We start from the raw sequence: 23,364 nt of genomic DNA, 5'->3' as shown, positions 1-23,364 counted from the left end.
CTTCCACACAGGCCTGGATAAATGTTTAAAATGTAATTAGTTCCCAGCTTTGTTTGATCAGTAATTCACTGCCTCTGGTTATGCTGCGTCTGTGTACCCGTCAGTGATATCCTGGGGCTGGAATTCAGCTAAAGTTTCAAACAATACGTCTATCCACCTGTGGCTCCTTAAAGTTTTCATCAAATTAGAGTAAATATTGGACAAAAAAAAGACAATGGATGCTAACCTCACTTTTGCATGTCCGTTGCACATTTCATGTCTCGATTAAAGCCACCCGCTTAAGAACGAAGCGGCTCTTTAATTGAGTTTACCTTTCCATTATCAGTAATCTGCAGACAGACAATGCAGTGGGAAAAACTTAAGGAGCTAGAAACCCAGATAGGTGGCTTTGGCTCCAAACACTAATGAAAACTTGAGGGATCAGACTTCACACACACCACAGACGCATGGAGGAATTGCTTAAATTACTACTGGAGGAAAACAAGTAGCAGGAGAACATAAGGATCGATGAAAGCGCCACACTCATTACAATTTATCAGTGCGCTTTGAGGAATCTGTGGAATAATGAGGATGTTTCTTAGTCTCCTGTGACTGTGTTTGTGTAAGAAGTTCATGCTCTGTATTGATGGAGTACAACGATCCAGTCATTTCCACGTCATTTGTGCATATGTTGCTATTTGCTGTTGGAATTTGAGGGATTTTTCACTATAGGCTGTACGCAGACACAAATACATCTGTGCAAAAATTCTTCAAGGAAGGTAGCTCTGAAGTGAGACAAGGTTCACTGCTATCTTTTCCTCCTGAGATATTTTGGGTGAGGAATTGCATCTGTGCAAGACAGAAGGGGAGGCAAATGACTCACTGCAGCCCTATAAGGAAAAGTGATTGCATAGTTCCTGATTTTTTCCCCAAAAGTACCAGCAACAAGCAAATGATTTTGCTCCCTTTGAAGAAAGTGCTTGTTCAGTTGTCTGTGTTTTCACTCAGGAGAACGCCAGACATCAGCTGAGATAGAAGTTGTGCTCGTAAAATCGTCTCCGGCAGAGCCCTTTGGGACAAATTATTATTAAACTGGGGCTCGTAGTCTGGTCTCTACCTATCTGGGGCTCGTTGATATGAATGAAACCGAGGGAAAATCTCCGTTGTTCTGCACCGCAACAAGAGCCAGACAGGCGGTCGACCTGCAGAATAAATCTGGAGTGGAACTTGTCTCCGTCCTGAGGAGATGTGTGTAGTTTTCTAAATGAGGCATTACAAGCCAGACACGATGAGACAACATTTCTAAGCTCCTTATTTTCGGAGGGCTAAGTCAACTGAACCTTTGACATCAGAGTAAATGCAGGGGTTTGCTATTCAGAGATGCTGAATCACAACACGGTTAAAGATTGTTTTATTTTTCAGTTTGACCAAACCATAAAAAACATATTAAATCTTTTTTTCTTACATCTAAGAATATGATAATAACATATTTGAGAGACAGGTTTGAGTCAAGTCTGGTGGTATTATTCCCTTTTTGTTGCAAATCCACACTTTTTTTCCTCCAGTCTTAATTATAAAATCTAATTAAAAAAGGTCTCAACAAGCCAATGTGCAAAGTCACACTGATAAAATTACTTTCCATTACTGTGTGTTTGTGTGTGTGTCAGTGCAGAGGGACAATCAGAAGGTCAGCACATGGCAAGAAACTGTTTTTTTATTATATTTCAGAATGACAAATAGTTATGGACATTACTTTTGTTGTTTCAATACACAGGCAAATCTGTATGGACAATCATTAGGTAGATGAAAACCAAATAAAATAATTTGTACACATATTTTACAATACATACTGTAGTTCCTTACTGGCTAGAGCAATATGCATTATGCAGGAAGGTATTGCTATTCATATAGTACAGCTAATTACAGTTGATATGAAAAAAAGCAAAAAATAAGTTACTTAAATATCAATTACATATACAGAATGTGCACCTTCTGCTAAGCATTTCATATATGTAATTAAGAATTTTATTTTTTGTAAGTCTGCAAAAAACAAATCGGAAGTGAGTATAACTGGAAGAGGTTAACTCATGAATGGATATTAAAATTGGCATCGGGAACTCAATACTAAAAACAAAATACCAGCATAACCCCTTGAAACCCTTTACCTGACGACAAAAGTCCATTTACGGACCCGTGAACAAAATGTAGCCAATTTTGTTTCCTATAAAACAGCTAGATTTACCATCTAAAGTGCATTTACAGTGTCAGTATTTTCATTCTTTACAGAACACTTCTTGGGTCTTCTACTGTTTTAATAACGACCCCTCCCTTCCTCACTTTCTCAGAGCACCACTTTGATTGAAGAGGAAAAAAGGCATCGAATATCTTTCTATCAAGTGCCCACTGCAGAAAAACAACTTCTAAATTTAGCATTAAGTTGGTCAATTTCTCAAATATCAAATCTGCGGAATAAGCTCAGTTCTGCTATGAAGCTGTTCGAAATCAGAGGGAAAAAAATCACGAGGAATATTTATTTGCTCTGTTTCATGCAAATGAAACAGCCATGAAAGTCTGGTTATTTTTCACTTCGTATTTTGGCCCCAAAGATTTCTTTTCTCAAAAACAAACTTGACCCCACTCAGTGCTTCCCTGAATTTTTAAGACTTGTTTTTCTTGTCGTGCTGAACGTGGAGGTCAGCTTTTCACCTGATGTGACCGTTTGCTTTTACCAATTCCAGGCTGGCACTGATTCGAAGTTATGCAAAATCCCTAAAGAGCTTATTAGTTAGTAAACTGTAATTCAAATTCCACTTTGACACTTTAACCGAAGCGCAGACGGCCCAGACGTCCAATAAATTTCAGATATGACAGCCCAGATGTCAGCTGCGTCTTCAGAACGTTTCTATTTTCTCCTCCCAGCCGATCCCGCAGACGCTTTTTGCGACACGTATGGTGAATATCATCCAGAGAACAGGGACAATGTCTGCGCCGTCGCTGCGATTTAGCATCTGGGCCTCACGTGTATAGAAGCTGCAATCACTCAGAAGCATGTTCTGTGGTCCGTGTACATCACTGAAATGATCTGGCAGAATGTCAAAGAAAATCTTGACACATTCAGAACAAAAAAAAAGAAAGAAGAAAGCTTGCTCCTTTGGCACAGTTCAGTCTCAGTCACCGTGTAGTCAAAACTACTGCATCCAGTATGTTCTATTCATCTATTCATTCTCAACAGCAACTTAAAATGATACACCAGGGAATGTACTGTTTCAGTGAAAGCTGATTGTGATTACTACAGTAAAACAAAGCTTCCTGTAAGACTCGGAATATTAGAGCAACGTGCGCATCCAGGGTGCGCAGTGAAATTTCAGATTTATGAAATATAAAGGTGTGGCATCAGCTATTTCAGCTTAGAAATGACAGAGCTGGCCTCCAAATAAGGCTGCAACATTCAAAAGGCAAACGCATATCCGAACATATAAATCATTTGAAAATTAAGATGTGCATTATGCTATAGTACAGAAACATGATACAAAATAAGCCACCTTGAAGCCACCTGTTATTTTGGTGTATGTGTTTAGTCGATTAAAAAGTCCACGTGTTAGGTGAATTCTGTCATCACGAACCTATTAGTGGGAATGAAACACTTTGGCCGAGCTTCTTCCTTTAAAAAAAAAGACCCTCTGATGAATAATCGCCTCGCCGCAAGAGTTGAAAATGAAGCACTTTATGAAATATGCAGGAAATAAACCGTCTTTCCGTGTTTAAAAAGAAACAAAAAAAAAACCCATCCATCCTACAAAAGAGTGTGCTATCTTCCTTAAAGGCAGATCCAAGTCTTTATTTTAAGACTTTGGGGTGTCTTCAGAATAAAAGCCATCCCACAGAGAGAGTCTGTTTTTTTTCTTGAAAAGGCATCTGATATTTTGTCTTGGCTGTGAGGAGAAACTCCTCAGTGCCGTAAACATTTCAGAAAAGTGATGGAGAGGAAATCGGAGAGCTCATGTCAAGTCTTTCAACATGTGCGGAACAGGAAGTGTTTTAGTGCTGCGGTCACAGGTTCATCCGTGGCTACCTACTGGCCATGGTTAAAACCAGATGGTACAAACCAATGAGTCGATACCTGTTGTTCGATTTCCACCGACATGATTAGGACTGCACCTCTCTGTGTGCGTTGACCGATCGCGCCTCGGTGATGAGGCGGCGGACGTGTCTTTCGTCCCGAACCCCGGCTTCCCACACGCTGCTCTCCGTTAACAAGGCCACACGGCTCAGTGTGTCAACTCCCACCGCCGCCAGAGACGTGGCGTACATGGGCAGGCCGATGGAGATGAGCCAATCGGAGACTGTGCTGATGTTTCCTAAAGCGAGAGGCTTCCGGCACATCTCTGTCAAACCTCCGGAGGGGATCTGGGCGACACAACGGGATAAAGACGCATTAGTAGTTCCTTTGATGATGGCGCATTATTGAATTTACATGCAAAGCTGAAGCTGTGCTTTCGAACGGCACACTTTAGACAGACTTTATTCGAGCTGAAGTAATTCTAGACAACTTACAGCAATAATAAAATATTAACTGTCTTTTTAAACTTTATCTGCACATTTATCTGGGTCATTAAATATTCAAGCGAGCATAATTTGCCTTCTCTTCAACAACGGCACCGGCCTTGGGTACAAAGAAATCCCAACCGGCCCATTTTCCCAGCCTGCATTGTTGCTTTCTCACAACGTTTACAAAGCTGTTAAATTCCAAAATTTCCACAAAATGCTCAGTAAAAATCAGTTGTTTTGTCTTACAGCCATACGGTGCTGTTTACGGAGTTCTTTGACTCGGAGCTGGTCCATGGTGGAGGCCACATCCTTGACCGGCTGCTCCAGGTCCTCAGAGTAACGATGGACCAGCGGCTGGGGGATGCCACACCGGCCATGCTAGAGGAGGGAGGTGAACAAAGAGACATTAGATACAGCTGTTTAAAAGGCTATGTAAAGAGAAACACATTTAAACAACAAGAGTCATGAGAAAACATGTTACCGATCAGTGAGAAGCTCACAGGCAACGTCAGCTGGGCCGACATGAATGAGAATCTTGACTTAATATTGTGCAGACCGACATCTGGTTGTTCACGAATGAATAAGGCAGACTAATAGCATAAAACTATTGGCCAAAGTTGAGAGCAACTTCATGAGCAGAGTTCTGAGATTAAGATCTACTTAGAGGAGTTTAATAAACAGGAACAAGGTAAAGGATAAAACAAAGTAGCAGACTGTGCTGAAACCGCTCTAAACATACAGGTATGCACTTGTTCCTCTTTTCTTTGCATAAGCGTCTGGAGCTCTGGCAGCGTTACAGCAAAGCCTGGGTTTCATCAGATAGACTGAACCAGAGGTCTTTTGAGGATGAAAGGCTGGATGAATGGAAAAGATCTTTTCAGCAAAACAAAACAAAACAAAACAAAAACCTGTTTGACCTGCCCTTTCAACACCTTGGTTTCCAGGAGCTTCTACTGAAGGTAGCTAATGGTCAACACGGTTCACCGTGCATTATGATGACCAAACTAAGCCTAAGGTTGGATGTAGGAATGCAGCGGAGTTATGTGATGATCGGCGCACGTTTGTCCGTCTGTTAGCAACATTACTCAAAAACGGACAAACGGAGTTGGATGAAATTTTCAGAGAAAGTCAGAAATGACACAAGGACCAAGTGACTAGACTTTAGCAGTGATGCAGCTTATAGTCTGGATCCATGGATTTGTTAAAGATTTCTGTATCATTGCGAGATAGCGGCACAACGTCACTGTAACTATGACAACAAGTGAACACTACATCAGCTGCCTGCTGACAATCACATGATTGGAATCCGTCTACAAATCAACCGTTACAGACTTATCGGGGCTTTTCCCTCAGAAATCATACAGCGAACAACTGACTAAACTTTGGGGGTGTTTCCGAGTCCCATGAATTCCTGTTGCCTGCTACATATTTAAGTCACGCGATTCGGTATTCGTACATAACATACAGATGCATAACACACACCTGTGCTCAGCGAAAGGTCATTTTGTTCGTGGGTACATTTATAATAAATGGCCACATTATATACTGCCGTGATTTCTGCCACAAATATTTTCAAGACATCATCCATCGGAAATCATACGACTGAGCAGCCTCGGTGGAGTACTCTGAGTGCTTTTCTTGTTGAAACGTTTCACTACTGATCTAATCATATTTTTGGAATTTGAAAGCTGTTTTTACAATAAAACATGATAAACTGCACATTTGATTCCCTGGATGACTTTTGACACCAGCGACTGCATTCAAGCTCACAGTGTTGCTATTACAGCAACAATGTGCCTCTCATGTCTCTGCCAATCCACTTATGACTAACAGGAATTCAGCAGAGTTGGGCTGTGGTCGGAGGCACTATTTCTCACCTCATCCCCCGAAGCCTCTGTCTGTTTGCATATGTGTGACTTTCCTGCCAGTGTTGGGGGCTCCAACATGTTTAAGGGGCCCAGCCTGGGGTCTGGGGAGAGGCAGAAAGTTTTATAACCCCCGTCTGCCTTCAGTAAGATTCAGCCCGTAAACTTAACAGTCTGAACCGCATCATAGTGAGACTCAAGCCACAGTCTTTCCTCCGCAGCTCCAGGCAGCATATTTATTATTGTGCGCACACATACACACCCCCACACCCTCACACACAAATAAATGCCCTTGCACATAAAACAGCATCTGCACACACAAAAGAAACACACAGACTTTAGACTCTATTAGTGTCTATTTTTAAACTAAATGAGCGCCAAAGCAAGTTGCTGATGTTATTGGCCTAAACAGAGCAATTTGGATCCAAGTTGCAGTCAAATTATGACTGAGTTAAGTTAGGCATGTTACAATGCTAAACCAAAAGAGCCTGACGCCAGACAAGTATAGCCCTGAGTGTCTTGGAGTCCTATTTTTCAAATTAACTACGGAAATATGACTCCAAATGTTTTTGTGATGCATCAACGAGGATGTGTTTGTTTCAGTGAATACCCCACCATATCTTTTTGCTTTCTCTTATTCAGCACAGAAACTTATGTAAGTTCTTATGTAAGATCAATTACCGAAGGGATCAACTTGGTAAGCTTTTACACTTACAATGAAACGTCAGATTTCCTGCATCTGCTTGAAAAGCATATTAGCTTAATACAAATTCATCTGTCATTAGTCAGACCTAAAAGTTGCATCAAATGGAATTCAAGTTATTTTCTCATATTTTACATGATGCTCTACTGACCTTGTCAGAGTAGGGCTCCTCTGTGAGATCGATGCCCTCGGCCTGCAGCCGTTGTTCCAGGAGGGTGAGCAAGTCAGGACCCATCTTGGCATGGGAAGCCTTCCTTGTAACAGCCATCTTGCCCCCGAGATCTGAGAGCCACGGAGGCTGCACTGCTGGTGGAGTGCCTGATTCCTCGCCCATGGAGGAGGCCGAGGAGGTGGCACAAGGACTGGCCGGGGTGCTTGGGGTCTTGGCCGGCAGAGCGGGAGCACCGTGGCTGTGGCTGGGGCTGCTGCTGCTGCTGCGGATTATAGGGCTGCTGGGCTGAGAGCGGTTGAGGGAGTGGGTGGGCGATAGAGTGGGCGACGGCGAGGATGGCAGGGAGAGAGGCGGGTGACGCAGGCCATTGGCGAGTCTTTCTTTTGATTTCTTGGCGGGAACGGGAGGAGGGATGGGAGGCTTTTTGGGGTGAGTCCGGATGACCCTCTCGCCACTTGCACTAGAATCGGGAGGACTTGGAGTTGGACTGGAGAGGGGCTCTGGAGGGTTGGGGGACTGGGCGGTTGGACAAGGGGAACGGAGAGGCAGCTGGGAAGGTATGGGCGGTCTGTCGGCCCTCGCTTTAGGGCTCACTGTTGGAGTCCCATTTTGAGCTGGAGAACCGCTATCTCTGCAGACGTTGCTGGGGCTGCCGTTGTCCGATTTGGGCGCTTCCTTAGCAGATTTGAGCTCCACGCTAAGATCATTTTTCTGCTCCCAGTGCAGATCTCCCAGAGAATGGGAACGTTTCCAGGGTCCGGTCTGCTGTGGGGGACCGTCCAGGTCTTCACAGCTGCGGCTGGCTGGGATGGGGGACTGTCTGTGGGCTTTACGCAGTCCCAGCAAGTTGAAGCCCTTCAGGGAGGGCTTGATGAAGAAGCTTTTTGGGAACTTTGTGCGCTGGTTTTTGCCATTTTGTTGCAGAGCCTCTGTAGAAAGAGTCATGGGCAGTGTCGGGTAGTCTGGAGACTGGAGTCCGGCTGAAGAACGACTGGAACGGGACGTTTTCCTGCTCTTACCTGCAAAACAAAAACCCTCACTTAGCATTGAGATGTAGACGCTTTTATCCCAGTTTAACCAAGTCTATTGACTCGTTTTCCCCACTCTGCTGTGAAACACTAACAAGGAACAGGTTTCTCTCACTTCAGCTTGCTACGACTTTCACCAACATAAAAATTTCATTGATATTAAAACTGTTCATGACTCAGCATTGCAGGTTTTTTTTTTTTTTACTACCTTGGCTGACTTTCATTTTTTTTTATGATGGCTGCAGTTTTTTGGCAGTGAAAGTGATAAAATAAAAAACAACATGCATCTGTGTCACAAATACTCTGTATTGTGCATGTTTGCATCACTAGAAAATATGTTAACAGCAATTATTTTAACAAGTCTTCCAGAGCAAAGTCACTCAAAAAAAATCAACTCGTAAAAAGCACTACATGTTTATTGTTCAATGCTTATCTGAAAGTTACAGTCAAAAGCAATGTTTATGAAGACGGAGCACCTGGAGCACCTCGGGCATAAGATAAGCTTTTTTTGACTCATGACTAAACTGACTGATTTGTTGTTGTCATAGCAGCAATCGCAAATAAAGCTACACGAAAAGAATACTTGAGAAAGAGTGGAACAAAAGGATGAAGCAACTTACCATCTATCCTTTGGTTTACAGAGCAAAATGGATGGATGAGATGGAGGAGAGCCACAGAGAGGGGCTTGCCAAAGAGTTTTAAAAAGCGGGATGACGGAAAAGTTCAATAGATGGAATGTCATGAGATGTTTGACAGTTTTTTTTTTTTAGAAGTGTCAAAGAGAGTTAGGTAGGAAGGATTGCAGTAGATGTCGTTTAATTTCCAACAGACACTAGATTTACTTTAATTGCAAGATTCATTTTCAGACAAGAAAATGAGGTCAACTGACAGTCTAATGAAACACTGTTTAAAAATTAAAAGTGCAATACAAACTGAGAACATGAGACTCTTCAGTAGTGTCTGTGTGGCAGATGTGTTACTGGATTGTACTGGAATGTCGTTGCTAACATAATTTAAAAAGATTCTGTCTACAACTGTGTGTTTTTTGCTCTAAAATCCAATATTCCATTGATGCCTGTATTCAAACTGTACAAAAATATATCTAAAAGAGATTATTTTTTTTATATTACTCCCGAATAAGTACCATTAGATTGATATATGATGCAATAAAATTAAAAACCGCATCAATTTATCCCATATGAGTGAATATTATTACCTGTTTTTCATTTAACTGAGCATATGAAACAATCACAAGTGATTCCAAATGTCATTTGATGAGATGAGGAAGAACTGATAAATCCAGAAACAGAAATCAGACACATGTATGTTAAAGAAAGGGCTATTGATCAAAAGAGTAGTCAGGGCTCCACAGTGACTTTTTTGGGAAGGACATTTGTATAATGACTTTTAATTACCTTCTATTATATTAATTCAAATTTCTACCCCTTAGCCAATTGTCTAGATTAATAAATATCCATTAATATGCAGCAATGCATTAACGAATTGTTGCATTTGCACAGACACGTAGCGCTGTGGAGCCCTGAAAGAAATGCAGAATGTTTACTAAATGTTATGCAGCAATTTTGTGAACAGCGTTTAGTGGCACGGAAAGGAAAAAACAGAAAGAGGCAAAACATAAAAAGTCAAACAAGCAGCACCAGAGTCCTTTTTTGTTTGGTTTGGAGAAGTGGTTTTTATTCCACAACTTAAATCTCTACTGTGGCAGACTGCACGCTTCACTACTGAGCCCAAAAGACACATAAAAACACAAAGGGGGAACCAGCAGTTAACACTGGAACCGTACAGATAAAGAAAATAAAAAGACAAAGCAGTGATTTATGAGTTATGGAGCTATTACAAGAATGCTATATGTGAAAGAAGAAGAAGAAGGCAGTCTTTATGCAGACAAAGAGAAAGAGCAGCCTCAAGAAGTACACTCAAAAAAAAAAAATCTTACAATAAGACCTCAATAAACTTCGTACAACCTGCAGTTTAAAAAATATTTTCATCCACATCATTTTAGGCACGTTTTGTATGATTGTGCAATATGATCACTGTGAGCACAAAGGAAAGTGGCATCTTGAAATGATGATAGCTAAACACCATCAGTGATCTGTTACCTGACATTTCTTAAAATTTTATCAGCCTTTAGATTGAGCCACTGAAAAAACAACCAAAAAATAACAGGCATTTATTGACATACTACTCTTCAAGCTTTTCTTTTCCTGAATTAAAAACACTCAACAGAAATATTCTATGAGCTCAATTTTCTCTTCCTGGCATCCATCTATCGGCCTTGAACCCAAAGGTGGGACAGCTGGGAACCTGAGTTCTTGACTGGGCAGTGAGTTTGCCCTCATCACAACAGTTCTGTGCATCGGGGAGAGACTCTCCCTCTGAGCTCCCAGCATTGTGGGGTGGACTAGGCTTAGTGGTCGGGGGCCTGGCTCCCTCTCAGTTACAACTGGACTTTGGCACTGATGGTAAAGAATGCCTAAAGGATGAAAAGAGCGGTTGAAGAAAGTGGATTGAAAGCAGAGTCAAAGGGTCCACACTAGAGAGGTAAAGATGGGCGAAAGGGAGGAGGGTTTTTTTCTAAGCTGATCCAGAGGAGTGAGATGGGTGTTAGGATGCAGAGGCAGTATAGCAAGTGATGCAGCAGAGGTGGAAGCCCAGAGGAGGGGGAAAAAAAAGAGGAGTCACTGCGTAGGACTAGGCTAGAGCCAGAGGAGGCCTTAGCTGGCGGTCTAGACTAAGCAAAGCAATCATTACCATTCTCCAGGTTCTCATTGCTCTCGTAGCACCCAGAGTCCCGTGGGGAGTCTCCCACCAGGCCCTGACCCTCAGACAGCAGCTTCTCCTGAGAGCCTGACAGGCCGCCGCGCTCCGGATCGCTGCTACCTGGTGGCAATAACACAAAACCTGAGTTTAAAAGCGTTCTTTAGTACAAAATCTCCCTCTGTGACTGAATTTAAAACAGAGTTTGAGGTTCGGTTGGTGCTCATTCACACTCATTGTTACATTTTTACATTTACTCACACTAAAAGCCTTCCATGTGAGTGTTTTCCTCACATCTACCTCAAGTGTTTTTTCAGTCTACTTACTGTCGTACTCCTGTAGCAGCTCTACAGCAGTGAGCAGCACGGCTCTGTGCTGAGGATCTCTGATGTTCAGCTCATCCAAGTCCTCTTCTTCCAGCAACTTGAACGTGTCCAGGTCCTCGTAGCCGTTGAACAAGAACGTGGGCATGTGCTCCTATGAAACAGAGGGTATCAAGTGTCTTTTGAGGAGCTGAAACGGAGGGTTTCTCAAAGCTGAATTACACCAAACTAGCCCTTAGATGCATAAGTGGTGAGGTCGTTTTTTTTGCAATATCTTTGTACTGACAAGTTTTATCATTTCATTTTTCAGCTGTTCCTCAAAAAACATGCTATCATTCCATTTAAAATGTTAAGTTACCTTTTATACCTTTAAAGGAATTGCAATATTTATATTACAACTCCAAGCTCTTTATCACTGATAATACCATACAAGAGGTGATAAAGTGCACAAATTTGGAGGGATGGAGAGCAGCAACAGTTAAAGGAACAGTTGAAAAATGTCAGCAAAATGGATGTTGACATTCTTCTATTGCTGCTCTGTGTAATATTCTTCTTTTTCAGTTATCAAAATGTCCAAAATCTGTTATAAAGTGAAAAGTAAACCTACTTCAAGCATGAAACCATTCTTGTGCGGACAAAAACATGATACAAACAATGATACGGATTATTATTCTTACATAAATGACAAAAATGGCATAAAACACACTGATTCTTATACGGGTCATTTCTGATCCATTTATGGAAGAGTGTAGGGTCCAATCACTTGTGCATCTAAGGGCAAAAGGAAAAATTCACTGGAACAGAGGAATAAAATACAGTATATCGAGGAAACGGTAGACATAATTTCCGATCCAAATTGTGTATTTTTAAATCTCTGGTGAGCCAAATCCAAACTGCAATTATGATTTTCAGATAGCATGTAATCACGTTGAGCCATAGCTAATTCGGCTCCGGCTGCTTCAGCTGGCACGAACTTTGTCATTTTGACAGGCACATAAAAAAAAAAAAGAGAGAGATGTAGCAACATGAGTGAGCGAGCTGCGCCAAATCAAGTAACGACAAGTAGCGTGTTGCCGCAGTCACAACCTATTCTAGCTGTGTGACCAAAACGGCAAACAGGACTTGAAACGGAAACCCGCCAGAGAATCGCATCAAAGCACGCTACGACCACAAAAGACAAAGCATGACACGGCAGCACAAACACACACCAAAGCCGGTCCCTTAAACCGCTGTAGCTATCTAATCTGACAACAAAGTTTGTAAGATACACCCTGTGCAAAATCAGCTGACACCATCATCCAAGGCGCCGCTTCCACTTTGAATATAGCTGGGCCCTGTGCTTGTGCGACACATTTTGTTGGACAAATAAATACGGAGCGTCACCAGCGAGACCGTCAATTACAACGGTGGAGCCCGCAGAGGAGAAACTGTGTCTGTGTTCTATTTCGGCTGGATGATGCAGGACTAAACAAAGGACCACCAACTAGCACAAACACAGGCAGCTGGGCCCTTTCACTCACTGAGTGGTTTTTTCTCTTTGGTCAGTTAAAAACTTTAAACATCCACCAAATCCAAAAACCATGCGGCAGCAGAATCCAAGCAGACCAAAGGTACAGGGGTGTGGAAATTCTGACTTTATAGCTACAGATGGCTCCTGTGGATGGGGATGGATTTCTTCAAGTTCAAAATAACTCTTCGGCCTATCAGAGCAGATTGTAAATTATGTAGTATGTATGCAGCTTATGTAGACGAATTTCTGTGAGCATGGATGCTGCAAGAGACAGAAACCTCATCGAAAATAAGTGTCACAATCACTGGAATTGATTAAGTATAAAACTACCAATCTGCCAGTGAAGGAACCAAAAACCTTTAGAAGATAGTGTGGAAGTCAGTTGACATTAACATTCTCAGTGACTTGACAGAATCCATGAAGCCTTAGAAACACTGTAGTATGGCTTAGATTATTGAATCATTTTGAACTCACAGTGGGTTCATTTTCACTGCAATATAAAGTCCTGCACCTCTTTGTAAACAAGACAACCAAAATAATACGTATTAGAATGCCAGAAATCATAAAAAGCACACATCTGTATAACTTATTGTGATGATGTTTTACACAGTGGGTGTTTATGGGACTTGGAGAAGGGTTTTGCACCATTTTTGGACTTTATTACATCATTTGCTTTGCATGTATGAATGTTCTAAATGAAATTTTGTTGGCATATTTATTATGACAATGACAATTAAAGATTGAATTGAATTCAAGCTGAATTCCTTAGACTTGTTTTTTTTGGATCAATTTCTGATTACTTATTTCTCAAAATTTGAAAAAACAAACAAACTTAAAATCAACATGTACAGTACCCACAGATGTTACCAAAACCTAAGGAAAAATTTAGACTTTACGTAGATACTTTACTTACATTTTTAATTTGCTGCCATATTTTTCTGTTATATTTCTATCATCTCTATGTAAGCACTGCCTGCAGTTCAGCGCACTTCTGCCAAAAAAGTCCCTGATATTTTTGTGTCATTTCCTTTTTTACAGAATCTGATAAAAGCGAACACATTATTTTTACTGAATTCTTTAAAAAAACATATAGAATAAAGTGAAATATCACAATTATAAGCTTAGATTTGGTTACATTCCAGCCACACATCAAAAATGAGTAGTTCAAAGACATTTGGAAAGTTGTAAAGTTGTAAATCCAGTGTTTTTTCAGTTTTTTCTGTTTCGGGCTCTGGTAAAAGGTGTCATTATGATGATGATATTTTTAACTTTTTTTAAAAAACATCCCTTTCTGCCATGTGTGGAGTTCAGAGGGTTGATATACAGTAAAAATGGAATTACTTTCATACTTTTTGTTCATTAGCATGTCACAAAATAGGCAAGAAAAGTGCATTTAAATGATCTGGCTGCAAACTCTTGCATCCTTTACATATCTTAAGTGCAACTTGTCCGCTCCAGGAACCTGGTGGTGAGGACGAATGCACCAGCACTCTAATCCACTCATAATAACCACCAGATTTGCAGCTTTGGAACATCAATCTTTCAGTCTGCAACTTGGCTATTAAGTCGGCTAGAAGAGATGAAACAGACAGCCTACAAAGTTCTTTGTGTCTATTTGGGGAAGTGAGGCCGGCCGGCTGCCTGAGTGGGAGGAGACGCTATCGAGCTCACAGCGATGTGTAGGTTTTGATGAAAGATGCGAGCTATTCGTTGGGGCGTGGTTGTCGCAATGTGGGTGTTAATGTTTATGCATCAGTGTCAAGTCAAACATGCTGAAGTGTGCAGCCTGTAATTGGGTGCACTATATTCGTCTCTGCGTGTCTGTGAATGTGTTTAAGACAAATGGCTAAAGCGATATCTTCATTTACTTCAAAAAGCATTGTTTTCTGTCAGTGAAGTGCTCGATTGGGTGGATTTTCTACAAAGCCTCGAACAAAATAAATGTATGTAAATGTGACTGTGTAAGTCAAAGGTATTTGCTATTAAGGCCTCCTATATCTTGGAGGCTACACCAACACAACACATGATATGGAAACAAAAATTGGCAAAGCTTGGGTAGCACTGCACTCTCTCTCAAAAATGTGGGCATCTCCAATTAAAATGGGACCAAAATGAGAGTATTCATGGTGTCAGTGGGATCCGTCTTACTTTATGGATCTGACTCCTGGTCACCAACGAAGACACTCTCAAAGAGAACTGATGGGACTTATACCAGAATGTTACGGATGGTACAAAACAACTTCTGGAAATTGCAGCTCCCCAAGAAGTCGCTAAAAGGCTCACATGCACACTTGTCAACCATCATTAGGCAACATAGACTAGCCCTTGTTGGACTTTTGCACTCCTGTTTTTTGTTTTTGTTTCTAAGAGCCCTGTAATGTTAAATTTCTCCTTTGTGAGATTAATAAAGTCTATCTTATCTTATCTTATCTTATGTGGCGAGACACAACAAAGCAGCTGGTCGAGTACTGTTATCGAAACCTGATGCTATCAGAAGGGCTGGCAGGCCGAGCACAACATTAAAGAAGGTTCTAGAAGAAGACACTGGTCTGGAAGGCAAAGAACTTTTGACTGCAATGCTGGACAGATGGAGCTGGATGAAGAACTGTATTCATTTCACCGATTCAGTCAGATGCTACTGACTGATTGATTGAAGGCAACACTGTGAAAATATGGCTCTACCTTGAGGTTGATGCGCTCCAGCAGCTCCTCCACCGATGTGGGTTTGGGTGGTCGACCCTTTCTCCGTCTCCTCACGGGCCTTTTGGGCTTCTCCTCTTCTTCGTTCAGCACGTCCACGTAGATGAACTTGAAGGTGCCCACTTTGTTGTTCAGAAGGCCCATCCATGTGCCCATGGGTGGCTTACTGATGATGTCGATCACATCCCCACGCTGGAGAGTCGCATAGAAAAGAGATTAGGAGAGTGACCTGACCGGGACATTTTGAGTTTAACCAGGAGGGTTGTTTCAAAAAATTTGGAGATGACAGAGAAACTGAACAGGCAACACAAACTGTGTAAGTCTGTTTGTTTTAATTTCTTATTTCTGCTTCTAATATGGGCTGCACAGTGCAGTAGTGGTTAGCACTTTCGCCTTGCAGCAAGAAGATCCCCGGTTCAAATCCCGGCCTGGGATCTTTCTGCATGGAGTTTGCATGTTCTCCCTGTGCATGCGTGGGTTTTCTCCGGGCACTCTGGCTTCCTCCCACAGTCCAAAAATATGCTGAGGTTAATTGATTATTCTAAATTGCCTGGAGGTGTGAATGTGAGTGTGATTGTCTGTGTATGTAGCCCTGTGACAGACTGATGACCTGTCCAGGGTGTACCCTGCCTTCGCCTGAGTCAGCTGGGATAGGCTCCAGCACCCCCCGTGACCCTAGTGAGGATGAAGCGGTGTATAGAGAATGGATGGATGGATGCTTCTAATATACTTGTTTTGTTTATTTTTAATTTATTGCTGTGAGTAATCTGTTGTTTTCCATCTCCAGCACCTATATGGACACTACTACCTTTACTACCTCCACAGCAACCACTCATACTGGCAGCAGGCCTGCCACTCCACATAATCTGCTGCTTTTGCCCGCCCACCTTTTTTGTCCCCCCCCCTTCTCTTGCTCTTTGTTTAATGTGCCTCTCTTTGCCCACCTAATTCCCCCTTGGGAATAAATAAAGTTTTTTCTGATTCTGATAAATACTAAGTATGCCAACCTTGAGTTTGAGGGAGTCGGAGTCATAAGGACTCGGAGTGAAGTCTGTATGGACTCGGGCCCGTCCGCAGAACGGTCCTCTGTAAGGCGGCTCTTCATCATCACCGTCTTCTGACTTCACACTTTCTCGGTTACTGGCCGACGAGTCGGTGGTGCTCACCGTCTGTCCACCTGGACACAAAGACACATACGTGAGCATTTACATAAGCTATTAAACAACCGCACATAAATCCATCACTGGATACTTTTAACAAAAATAGACAGTTATAAGCTACAACAGTCAAACAACAGTCATCTCATGTTCACATTGGAATAACATACCTCAATCAAACAGCTTTACAAAAACAGATCAGTAAACTATTTAAACACTCTACTGATTTTATTCTGTCAGGCTCTTAATTCTTCTACATTTTTGGTTTTGCGGGGAGTGGAAAACTGAAACAGAGTCTTCATCACTTGCATTAAAACCCCCGAAGGAAGCTGTATATTTCCCTGCGCTGAAAACATGTCGATGTTTGGGAATCGGAGAGGACAGACTTCCTACCTAATTAATACCGCATGTTTGCCTGTGTGTTTGCCTGTGTGTAATCTGTGGCTCTGAATCGCTGAAAGTCTGCCAGCTCTTTAGTTTATACTGAGCCTGAAATAATGGAAAGATATTTTAACCACAAAGACGTGACAGAAACACCAAAATGAAGATGTCAGATAACGTAATTAGATTAAATGACCTGAGAGATGGAAACGCGCTTGAAACCTCTCTGGGGTGATGAGTCAGCTGGTGGGACTGGGTGTGATCAGTCCACAGAATTTAGAATTGATACACAAGTAATGCCAGGAGCAGCAAATCTTACCAGCACCACCTAGTGTTATGTCTTCCACAAAACAAGCTGTTTAATTACACACATCTTTAGATATTTTCTTGCATGCAACGTTTTACACGAGATAGAGGTTCTTCTAAGTTGCTAAATAACGTTTTTCTTATTTCAAAATGTCCAAAAAACTTCAGGTTACAGCTTTTTTTTCCTCTCTGAATAACGGTTCTTGTAAAAGCTTCGTCTTACTCATTGAACTCTGTCCGCTGAGTGAACTCCGCAGACTTTCCACCGAGCCTCCGGCCTTCAGCTTCGGTTTCTCCAGAGAGTCGGTGTCAGGCAGAGGGGATTGTGGGGAACCAGGGGCTCCATCCGGACTGGACTAAAAGACACAGAGGGGGAGATTCACATGAGGAACAGAAGAATACAAGTCAACGACACAAAGAAAGTGACAGTTAAGAGACGGCGGTGGAGAGGTTGACATTCGAAGGAAAACAATGGAAACCAAAAAAGCAAAGTTGAGGGAAGTGTGAGGAATAACAGGACTTATCTGCGTGCACACACAAACAGATTTTTTTAAACTATTAATAAATAAAATGCATACAATTTTTTCCTTATTTTTCTCACCAATAACTGAATCATAAGTGGCTTTTCAATTCTGCATTTTCTAGTCGTAACTGAAGCTAACACTGTTCAGCAGCACCTTTAAATGTATAATACTTGACAATGGCCGAAGGATTCTCTATCAATTTCTGCAATCAATGTCTGAGTTTGGCGAAATTTTATCAGATTCCTTTTTGAAGATAAAAAAAGTCTCAAGGAATAACATAACATCTCTATTTTTATTCATCTTATATTTGAGCCCTTATACTGTAGTCACTTTATATTCAAGAGCTGAAATCTCTGTACTACAGGTTCTAAATATTGTTGGACGTTTTCTGTGCCCTTGTCTTGTTTGTGCCGATACTGTCGGATCAAGTACTCAAAACATTTCACCATGCATTGTACTATAAGTGTGTAAGTGACAAATAACACTTGATTTGATGCATGTTATGGACACCGATCAGCCACAACATTAACAACACTGACTGGTGAAGTGAATAACACTGATCATATTGCTACTATGTACTGTTCTGCAGGAAAACTTTGTTTTGCTACATCCATGTTGATCAGACTTAGACACCAACATTATCCCAGAACAAGCATAATCCTAAATGTCACTGCAGTACCCCTGCAGTAAAATGCACACCACCATATCACAAAAACATGAAAGAATCAGGACCATCTTGAGGAACATGACCAAGATGTTAACTTGGCCTCCAAACTTCCTAGAACCCGGTATGATCCAGCATCAACAGGATGCAGTGGAACAAGTTTGATTCTCAGAGGCTCCACTGCACAACCCAGAGAACCCAAAGGATCCACTGCCAACGTCCTGGCACCAGACCCCTTAGAGGTCCTCTGGTCCAGGCCCAATGGTTAAGAGCATTTTTGACCACATAAGGGGGGCAACACAATATTAGCCAGGTGGTTGTAATGTTATGTCTGATTGATGTATGTTGAAATTCTTGTTGTTGGAGGTGTTGATGTACAACATCAACATGGAACTGCAACCTGACAGCAGCTTCTTGTAGCAGAATAAAAGGATAAAAAAAATGGCAAAAACGCCAGGCAGGGACTGGCTCTCCTTGACTACAGACCCTGCACATGTTTCAGAAATCCACTAGGTGGCACTGTGGTCTGTCAAACGGCTGCTAACACTGTGACAAGGCAATTCATTTTCCTTTACTCATTCTCAACCGATGCCTCCATGACTCACGGCAGGATATCTGGGTCACATTGATGAGAGCTTGATGAGGAGTTGCTCAGATGTGCATCACTGACACATTCTGCAGGGCGACATCAAACTGTGGGGCTGGACGAGCCACTGGGTTAAAGCCACTGGATGCCCAGAAAAATTAGGCCACTCCAGATGAGACACTCTTCCAACTCCCCATTTCCACAGAGCTAGCTTTTGGGGGTGGGGGGGTGGGGGGTGGGCTGGTAGGCTTGCATCACTCCATGAGCTCAACACGAAGCACACACTCCACCCTCGACACTGGACCCAGCAGAGACAGAGAGATCCAAATGTGTTTTAATGCTCTGTGTTTATTCTGTAACTAACACAAATACTCCCACCCACCCACCCACGGCCTGCGGACAGGAGATGTGGCTTACGCTGCAAAACATCCTCTGAATGTTTGCGCTGCACGGGGAGCTCCTTTTATTTCTTTACGGTTGTGTTTAGCTCACTGCTGTGGGGATCAAGCGGATGATGTGTGAACCACTTATGTGTTTGTTGCTCCATTTTAAACAAGGCTATGGTTCAAGTGTTTTTTACGGTCACCTCATTTGTCCTATAACACAAAACATACTGTTCAAGTTTCTACAAATGAAGTGCTGCATCCATGTGTACAAAGGGAGTTCATATCTAACCTGCTCAGACAGCGAGCTGCTGTACTTCTTCGACATGCGTTTTCTCATCGTCTCCTTCACCGACTTGACTTTCTTGCCCAGCGAGATCCGAGACGTGGTGGGGGATTTGACCACCTCCCTGTAAATCGCCTCCTGTTCCTTATTCTGTGATTTTAAAAAAAGCAAAAAGGAGAATAGAGGGGAAGGGTATGACAAAACGAGACATCAGATCGGGTGAGATTGAACAAGGGAAGACAAAAGGGCAGAGAGATCACAAAAACAAAGGAGAAAACAGGAGGATGAAAGTCGATTTAGTGGGGCAGGAGAGTTCAGCTTGTACTCCTCGCAGCGTCTTGTAATTTTCCCAGCTGTCAGAACTTACATTGGCCTCGGAGCCCGTGTTGACCACATGGAGCGAACGGTTGGACAGGTCGAAGCCTCCGAAGCTGCACGTTCTCTGTTGGGGAGCCACACAATCAAAATGAGCGACAGTCCAACAGGGGTCACGTTGCAGAAACCTTTCCCCACCCGCTCCCACCGAATCAGATCACAATGATTCATGCTTGGCACGACACAGGCAGCAGTTTGATTAATGTACATGGGTGTATGGTTTGTACATATGTGGTGGCATGATGTCATACGGGACTGTGGACAGCCAACAGACATGATGTAACAAACAGTTCTATGAACTCCTCTTTAAAATTGCGAGTTACTGCATGGTCCTCGGCGAATGAGCTGTTATATTGTTGGCTCGTGCGCTTTAAAACTTACATCCCCTGAGAAAATACTCGACTGAATTAAACACTTTTTTGATGTGGTCGAGCTGAAATATATAAACGCATTTTTTCAAGTGAGCATATATTCATTGCATTTTAGCCCGATGCAATTTAACGTTGTGATTAATTATGAGAAATACAAAAAAACTGAGCACAGTTTACAAACATGCACGACATACAGGTTGGTTGCTAAGAGCCCACAACATGTAATTCTCATCAGAAACGTTTTCCGAAAGAGCTACTCGTTTCTGCTGAGACGACGAGGTGGTTTATTTTCTTCGCTTTAGAGGTCAACGACATAATAAGGGGAGACACAAAGGGGAACTATGATATGAAAAGAGAAAAACATTCTCTTTGTATCACTGAACTGGCTGTTTGAATCATCTGTAAACACACAAACATGTAGACACAGTCACGCACATAAAGCAGCTGCCAAAAAATGCTCTTATTTCAAGTGCGGCACTCCATGGCAATTCTCCTCTGCTTCACAAGCCTCACTAAACAACTAAAATTCCACAAACCCTTGACGAAGAATCTCCAAGTAAGAAAAACTGCACATTGAGTAAATAGTTTTTATATTACATGTCCAAAGCTGCAGTCCACATCGCAGGCTCCAATGAAAAGCAGTTTCAGAACATGTTGGAAAAAAAAAAACATCCCAAATGAACTGTGAATGTGATGATGATGCACAATGGAATGGACATGCACCCAGAAAAAAATGTCTCTTGGAGATTAAAACTAGGAAAAAAGAAAACAACTATAAAAAAAAGAAGTCACATCTGCAATAGAGGCACGGGCCAAAAAAGAAGACAAAAAGCAACAACAGAAAAAAGTGGATTCAGAGTTTTTGGATGAGAACGACCTCCGGTGATTTCACTAGAACACGATAGGATTCAGGTTCCCTCAAAGCTGCAGGATAGCTCTGCTATTTCACCCCCCGCTATGTGTCATTGCTGCTGGAACAACTCAGGCACTTGCAATTCAACCAGACTATTTTCATTCTGGTTAAAATTACACGTATTTTACAATCACTGCAGGGCGAGTAGGCTTCTCTATCCTTTCCATCTTTTCCGTTGCTATTCTCAGCCTTATAACATCAATTTGCAAGTTGTTAAGCATAAAGACTACTCAGTCACTGAAGTTGACTTAATGAGGCCGCTCGTTGAATGCATCTTTGAGGCTATGTGCGGTGCAGTTATATAGATGAGCAGCTCCGAGCTAGTGCATTTCCTTTGCCCCACAGGGATCAGTGTGACTGTTTGAGCGCACGTGTTCTTCAGGGATCCGGCATTTATGAAAAGCACTTATGAAAACCTCTGCTGTAACTTAACCCCCCAAGTGGGTCACTGCACATTCCATAATCATTTCATATACAGCTGACATACAAAAGGTTTGAAGCCAAAGGCATTCATTTAAAGGTCACAGAAGATGGCATTCCTCTCAGGGCAGTTAGGTATGCGATAGGTATGCCAGCTCTTGACATTTTCAGGGCATAAGAACATCTGTAATGCTTTGGATGTGGGTATTTTATCAACACACACTATATGAAACGGGTAAGTTGAAGACATTTGATCTGTTGTGTCTGCTGCACCTTCACCTCTTGAGCTATTCTGCAACTTTGAAGTACACCGAGTCCTGCTCACACGAGGCGGTCGATTTGAACCTCACGGTCTAAACTCACAGACTTCTGCTGGATGCGCAAGAGCACACGCTTGGTGCAGCGGTCCACGCTGGCCGCCCACTTCCTGTCCGCCTCACGGTCCTCCTCCAATAGACAGCGGCGCTCAGCGCGGCTGAGGGTAACTGGGCGGACCAGTTGGGCCCAGTTGAGGTGACCATACAGGCTCCGTTCTACCACATAGGTGATGTTCAGCTCACTGACTGCCGTTCGGCCACGCAGCCTGCGGGAGGGGAACACCCAGCCCCCTCCCCCGCTCCCAAAACCTTTCGATTTGGCTACATCACAGCGGACAGGGGAGGAAGGGGTGACAGACAAGGGGGAGACAGGGGTCTTGGCATTGCGCGAGCGCTGGTACAGCAGGTGCTTGGTGGAGTATGCGTAGTTGGGGTCAGGCTTCCGGTGCGTCCAGGTGCCGTGGTGCCGGCTGGCGGGCTGATGTTTGGGGCTGCCTTGGTGGCCGTCATCCAAGGAGATGAAAAGGCGGGACTGGGAGTGGGGTTTGGGACGAGGTTTGGTGAGGCCATAGAAGGTGTAGAGGGCCTCGTTGTTACTTACCCCGTGGGAGATGGAGCTCAGCGCCTTCCTCATCTCGCCGTCAGTTGTGGAGCGCGACAGCTTTCCCTCATCGTCCAATCCGCAGCCGTCGAGCTCCGAGAAGGAGGAGCCGCTGCCTGCCACAGCGGAGATGGAGCCTCCCAGGGCGCTGGAGCCGGCTGGGGTTCTCCTGGGGGGCCGGATGAGACCGTGGGTACTGGAAGACTTGCTGAAGGTTTTGACCAACTTGTGTCCTGACCAGGTGTCCAGGCTGCTGGAGGAAGGGGAGGTCGTCAGACTGTCTGTGTCTCCATCCAGAGAGAGCTGATCGTGGGTGAGGGAGGGCAGTGAAGCCTCCTGGGGCAGGAGGGGCTTCTTTAGGACCCCTGTGTATAGAGCCGTGTTGTCCTCACATGTGGGAGGGGCCTCAAGGTTCAGAAAATCTAAAGAAGAGAGAAATAATCAGTCTAATAAATTGTCACTGAGGAGGGCTCA

The 23,364-nt window shown here is 43.0% G+C and overlaps 1 protein-coding gene across 6 annotated transcripts in view; it reads right to left on the bottom strand.

Annotated features, from left to right (window-relative positions):
* Positions 1 to 1,675: 1,675 nt before the first annotated feature.
* The window catches only part of sash1a (SAM and SH3 domain containing 1a), a 187,155-nt gene continuing 165,466 nt past the window's right edge, over positions 1,676 to 23,364 (bottom strand). For 4 of the 6 annotated variants that reach the window (XM_051960855.1, XM_051960856.1, XM_051960859.1 and 1 more), the window contains 11 exons: positions 22,336 to 23,312; positions 20,261 to 20,335; positions 19,900 to 20,043; positions 17,674 to 17,806; positions 16,614 to 16,783; positions 15,589 to 15,798; positions 11,400 to 11,550; positions 11,068 to 11,196; positions 7,247 to 8,286; positions 4,774 to 4,905; positions 1,676 to 4,386 (listed from right to left, as the gene is read on the bottom strand). In XM_051960855.1, coding sequence (XP_051816815.1) covers positions 4,126 to 4,386; positions 4,774 to 4,905; positions 7,247 to 8,286; positions 11,068 to 11,196; positions 11,400 to 11,550; positions 15,589 to 15,798; positions 16,614 to 16,783; positions 17,674 to 17,806; positions 19,900 to 20,043; positions 20,261 to 20,335; positions 22,336 to 23,312 — 3,422 coding nt within the window. In that variant the 3' untranslated portion in view covers positions 1,676 to 4,125. The remainder of the gene's footprint in view (positions 4,387 to 4,773; positions 4,906 to 7,246; positions 8,287 to 11,067; positions 11,197 to 11,399; positions 11,551 to 15,588; positions 15,799 to 16,613; positions 16,784 to 17,673; positions 17,807 to 19,899; positions 20,044 to 20,260; positions 20,336 to 22,335; positions 23,313 to 23,364) is intronic. The other 2 variants (XM_051960858.1, XM_051960860.1) reach the window with 1 other exon arrangement.

This window comes from Acanthochromis polyacanthus, chromosome 16 (genome assembly GCF_021347895.1).
Source record: "Acanthochromis polyacanthus isolate Apoly-LR-REF ecotype Palm Island chromosome 16, KAUST_Apoly_ChrSc, whole genome shotgun sequence".
Classification (NCBI taxonomy): Eukaryota; Metazoa; Chordata; class Actinopteri; family Pomacentridae; genus Acanthochromis; species Acanthochromis polyacanthus.
Note: the sequence above shows the minus strand (reverse complement) of the source record. Positions and strands in the feature narration are given on the sequence as shown.